The 4,864-nt window shown below is 29.2% G+C and overlaps 2 protein-coding genes and 1 long non-coding RNA gene across 3 annotated transcripts; 2 read left to right on the top strand and 1 right to left on the bottom strand.

Moving 5' to 3' along the window:
• The first annotated feature begins 1,588 nt into the window (after positions 1-1,588).
• On the top strand, positions 1,589-2,189 carry Sdhaf3 (Succinate dehydrogenase assembly factor 3). The gene is made up of 2 exons (XM_029305463.2): positions 1,589-1,801; positions 1,911-2,189. The coding sequence occupies exons 1-2, from the start codon at positions 1,625-1,627 to the stop codon at positions 2,091-2,093; spliced, it is 360 nt and encodes a 119-aa protein (XP_029161296.2). The 5' UTR covers positions 1,589-1,624; the 3' UTR covers positions 2,094-2,189.
• A 60-nt stretch (positions 2,190-2,249) lies between these two features.
• On the top strand, positions 2,250-4,547 carry LOC114928663 (acyl-coenzyme A diphosphatase NUDT19). The gene is made up of 5 exons (XM_029300280.2): positions 2,250-2,662; positions 2,959-3,292; positions 3,402-3,634; positions 3,717-3,872; positions 3,990-4,547. Exons 1-5 carry the CDS (start codon positions 2,579-2,581, stop codon positions 4,263-4,265), a joined length of 1,083 nt encoding a protein of 360 aa, XP_029156113.2. The 5' UTR covers positions 2,250-2,578; the 3' UTR covers positions 4,266-4,547.
• On the bottom strand, positions 2,547-3,277 carry LOC146722538 (uncharacterized). Its single transcript, XR_014925076.1, has 2 exons — positions 2,943-3,277; positions 2,547-2,767 (listed from the first exon to the last, which is right to left on the bottom strand). It is a non-coding gene; the product is annotated as an uncharacterized LOC146722538 (long non-coding RNA).
• Positions 4,548-4,864: the final 317 nt, after the last annotated feature.

Below are 4,864 nucleotides of genomic sequence, written 5' to 3'. Positions count from 1 at the left end.
CCGTATTTTTCATCAAAATAAATTAACTTGCTATTAAAATAAATAAATTATAAATATCCATCTATAATAAATATAACAGTAAAAATGTATAAAAAGATTTTTATATATATGTATTTTAATATCTTTTACATCTATTAAGTGATATTGATATGAATAATATTCAATCTTATTTGATCTTTATCATTTGATAATACATTTAGACTCCACTTTCATGCTTACAATATTCAATTTAAATTAATTATTACCCAAGGAGAACAGAAAATGTCAATTTGACGTCATATTGACGAAAATTGTCATTTTTTGGCCATAGAAATCTCGATCTCGTAGATAACTTAACATGTAATTTGTTTAAATTTTATGAAGCATTGTATATATAATTTATTTTATTTTTTAAACAATTTGGTCTAAACAAATAAATATCTAAATTAAAATCGAATTAAATTGAATATATAAAGCAATATTAAACATATGTATAGAATTGAAAAATATAAAGAATGGAAATGATATATATAGTGATGATAGTTTAAGTTTATGCAAACTTATTATAAAACTGAATAAATTTGATATCCATTTAATTAATTTACTAATTCAAAATTTATAATTTGTGAATTTGTTATATATTTTAATTTGTTGTTATAGTTTGTTAATTTGAATCATTTTTTCTTATGTCTTTGGCGAGTTAGACACAATTAAAAAATTACATTTTATATAGACTTATTTTGACCTTTTTAATTTTTAGAAAATGTGATGTACATTTCTCGACTGTATATATATACTATGCTTTTATTATTATGAATAATAAAATAATTAAAGGTTAAACATTTTTCATATTCAGATATTATTACAGTTCGCAGAAGAGTTGAATTATTGTATTAAAAACTAAATTGTTGATTAAAATATTATTTTCAGCGGCATACGTTTTTTTAAAATTGCATCTCAATTATTTTTAATATAAAATAATAATTTTTTATCATTGTGAACATCAAGATAACATCAAAATTTTATGCAATTTGATATCATTTTGACGAACTAAAATGATCATATTTTGACCATAATTTTGACATATGTCAGATATAAATTTTTCGAATGAACCTATATATATATGGTTAATTCGTTAATATATATAGGTTACATCTCGTGTTAATATATATATATATATATATATATATATATATTACATATCGTACAATGATTTCAGTTAAATTCCAATTTTTAGTTTTCAATTAAGTTTGATTTTGAAAAATTAATTCTACATTCCAAATCCTCTAATTTAATAAATAATGCAAATTTTCTATTGATAACGCCAAAGTTTTCTCCAAAATAGCGCGAATTACATTGAAAAATGAATATATAAATACATATATAATACGAAATGCTGGAAAGAATATAACAACAAATTCTAAATAATGAGGCCGAAGAATAAATAATAGGATTAAAATTACCGAATTGATTGACGAACAATCTGCACAGTGGCCAAATATATCGGAGCAACACATATATATATATATGTACGTTTTCTTTCGATGCCCATCGACATACGAATGAAGTACGCGTCGAATCCGACTGATTTTTCATTGCCGATATATATCGATAGTCGGACTATCGAATATCGAAGCACGCACAGATGGCCTCTCGTACACACGTGCAGCGTGTCAAAACGCTGTACAAGACGATTTTGAGGTTACACCGGGGTTTACCAACCGAGATTCAGCCCTTGGGCAACAATTATGTCCGCGACGAGTTCAAGAGACATAAAAACTGCGTGGAGAGCGAGGCGATTATTTTTCTCCGCGAATGGACAGTGAGTAGAGAGTTGATATGAGATTCCAAAGGTTATGTTTACCTGGTTGGACGAGAATTGTTAACGAGGGACTTGCGATTGAAGTATAATTAATATATTCCTCTCATAGGATTACGCGGTCTCCCTCGCTGAACAGCTGGGTTTAAGGGGCCCTCACACAGGACGACCGCTGGGGAAATGTTTGAAGGAGCAGGATCTCGAGATGCTGCGGGACGAGCAAGTGTGTCAGCTGTACGAATTAATGATCGCGGCTACAGGGAAGACGGACGATAAATCGAAGGGCAACGCGTAATTACGTGGGATACCATTCGCAGAAATCGTGTACACTCAAAGATCGAAGAATTGTATCGTAAAATGTAAAAATAAATAGTAAATAATTTATTCTGAACCTTTTACGTCAATTTTAATACAATTATTTTTATGATTACATAATACTGCGTTTCTAAATTAAATAATAGTGTTACGCGTCTTGATATATTATAATATCGATGGTTTAGATAAGTATTATTGCCTCCAATAACTTTTCAAGCTGATTCTGCTCCGAATATTAATTTTGTTTTAATTATCAATTTAAATTCGCTGATGGCCAAAAGTCAACTTCCCGACTGGATCAAAAGAGATTAGGAACAAGTTTTTCAAGACGAAGTCCTTGTATTATTATTTATGATATACATTTGATAACCTTATTTCCATTACTTGACTACTTCCAACTAGCAGTAAAAAGTCGTAGTGCGTAGTTCTGGTATTTTACCTAACCACGTATAAGCGATTTTAAGGATGAAATCTTGGCAGGAATCGGCAAGTTTGATATTAGCAGCACGTCACGTGCAAAAATATAATTCCACGGTGTTGCCTGCAATTGTAAGTGTATAAAATATAAATTCCATTCGCGTGACAAAATTTCTATTTACATCCTTTTTATCCTACTTTACGTTGACAGCCGTGTGAGAGAGAATGAGAAAGATCCTGAATAGAGAATAATATAATAATTGAACTTTTATCATTAATTATTTTTAATTATATTTTGCATTTTTGTTCGCGTGTAAACATATTTGTCAATTAAAATATTGTCGATACTAACGAATATAACGATGACATATATATATATGTTGTAGAAATTGATATGTTGAAATATACATACGGATTTATATTTTCAGCACAATTATAAATTGCTATGGTTGAAACGTCATCAAAAATCAAGTTTTATGCCGGGAACGTACGTCTTCCCGGGCGGTACTGTGGACTCAGCTGATTCTAACCTGAAGTGGCGGGAAATCTTCGCCGCCTTCGGTGTAAACAATGACAGATTCGCATCTCTGCTCCCAAAAATTGCGGTGCGTCCAGAGATTTATCGATCAAGACAAGATGAACTCCCGAGAGAGATCTCGCTACGTATCACTGCGATTCGCGAGACCTTCGAGGAGTCCGGAATATTGATATGTAAACATAAAGATGACCATACGTCTACTAATTGGGCCAAACACGTGTCAAGTAAGAAATGTATAATATGAATCAGTTTGTAGAGTGTATATGTAATTCTTGCGTATATATAATAAATTCTCTATTATATTTTTTATAATAAATTCTCTATAATTTTTAGTTCCGAAAAATGAGTTGCAAATGTGGCAGAAAAAGGTACACAACGATGCTACAGAATTCCTTACTCTCTGCGAGAAGTTGGATTGCTATCCAGACTTGTGGGCACTGTATGAATGGAGAAATTGGTTAACACCTGCGACTTTGCCTAAACGCTTCAATACTATATTCTATTTAGTCTGTTTACCGTTCATGCCTTATGCTGAATATGAAGCGTCTGAAATGGAAGATCTGAAAGTGAGATATTAAATAAATAAATAGGTTTCAATAAAAATATATATATCTTTTACAAAAACTGATAATTAGGAACAAATTTTAGTGGGAAACGCTAGAAAGTATTTGCTCAATGGATATTACATTACCACCGCCACAACAATATGAAGTTGCAAAATTAACTCAATTTAAAAATATAGATGAATTGCTACATTTTGCTGAGGAACGCAATACAGAAGAAGCACTACAGTTGTTTTTACCGGTATGTAAACTAAACTTTTATTGATATGAATCATGAAACAATAATTATACAAAAGTCTGTCGCAATATATTACATTTTATTGAATCATAATAAGTATATATATTTATATATATATAGGTGTTTATACAACTAAAAGATGGTGCCATACAAATTATGCCTGGGGATACAATGTATCCAAAGGAAGTTAGTTTATCGGATAAACAAATAATCGATAAATCAGATATTACCATAGATGAATATCGAAAAATGACACCAATAAAAAATAGAGTAGAATATGGGAACACACAAATAAAAATCATTTTTACTGATGAACATGGGAAAGATAATTATGTGGAAATGTCAACGGCTGGCTATGCAAAACACGCACATAAAGAGACTAAAAATAAACTCTAAAAACAAAATATAAAATAAATTAAGAGTATAAGGAAATATTCTATATATATATTTGGGGTTTTTTAATCAAATTATTTTCTTACATATTAGACATTTCAAATAATTTTATAAAATATTTAGAGAAAATATTTTATAACATTTTTTATTTAAAAAATATTTTATAACATATATAGACAAATCCCTTCTTAAAATAGTAGAAGAGAAATAATTATATATTTCTGTAAAATATAAAAATCTTTTGTATCTATATATATAATAAATTGTTAAACTATACTATGCGAATAGATTATATCAAAATATCAGTTGTATATAAACTTCGTATTTAAATGTTTCGAACAATGTAATTGTATTTACATACATATATTAATTAGTAAAAGAGATACAGTTAAAGGAGATTTATACAGATTAATTAATTAATTAATCTACTTTATAAATCAACTTCAAGAGAGAGAGAAATTCATATATTTACTATATATCTATCTATTTATTTAAAATGTAGCGAATACGTTCATGTTTTGTATTCGGAAAAACCCGACAAACAGTATTTTAAAATTTCGCGCGTCGGCCAGCAGCGCCATCCTGGGGCAGCGCGGTGAGAA

The sequence above is a fragment of the Nylanderia fulva genome, unplaced genomic scaffold, assembly GCF_048542155.1.
Source record: "Nylanderia fulva isolate GAGA-0341 unplaced genomic scaffold, ASM4854215v1 Scaffold3, whole genome shotgun sequence".
In the NCBI taxonomy this organism is placed as follows: domain Eukaryota; kingdom Metazoa; phylum Arthropoda; class Insecta; order Hymenoptera; family Formicidae; genus Nylanderia; species Nylanderia fulva.
This window is presented reverse-complemented; position numbering and strand designations above follow the sequence as displayed.

Coding starts and splice junctions, on each gene's coding strand:
- LOC114928663 (XM_029300280.2), top strand. CDS start 2,579: ATGAAATCTTGGCAGGAATCGGCAAGTTTGATATTAGCAGCACGTCAC. Junction 2,663..2,958: donor CCACGGTGTTGCCTGCAATT/GTAAGTGTATAA, acceptor TTATATTTTCAG/CACAATTATAAATTGCTATG. Junction 3,873..3,989: donor CACTACAGTTGTTTTTACCG/GTATGTAAACTA, acceptor ATATATATATAG/GTGTTTATACAACTAAAAGA.
- Sdhaf3 (XM_029305463.2), top strand. CDS start 1,625: ATGGCCTCTCGTACACACGTGCAGCGTGTCAAAACGCTGTACAAGACG. Junction 1,802..1,910: donor TTTTTCTCCGCGAATGGACA/GTGAGTAGAGAG, acceptor TTCCTCTCATAG/GATTACGCGGTCTCCCTCGC.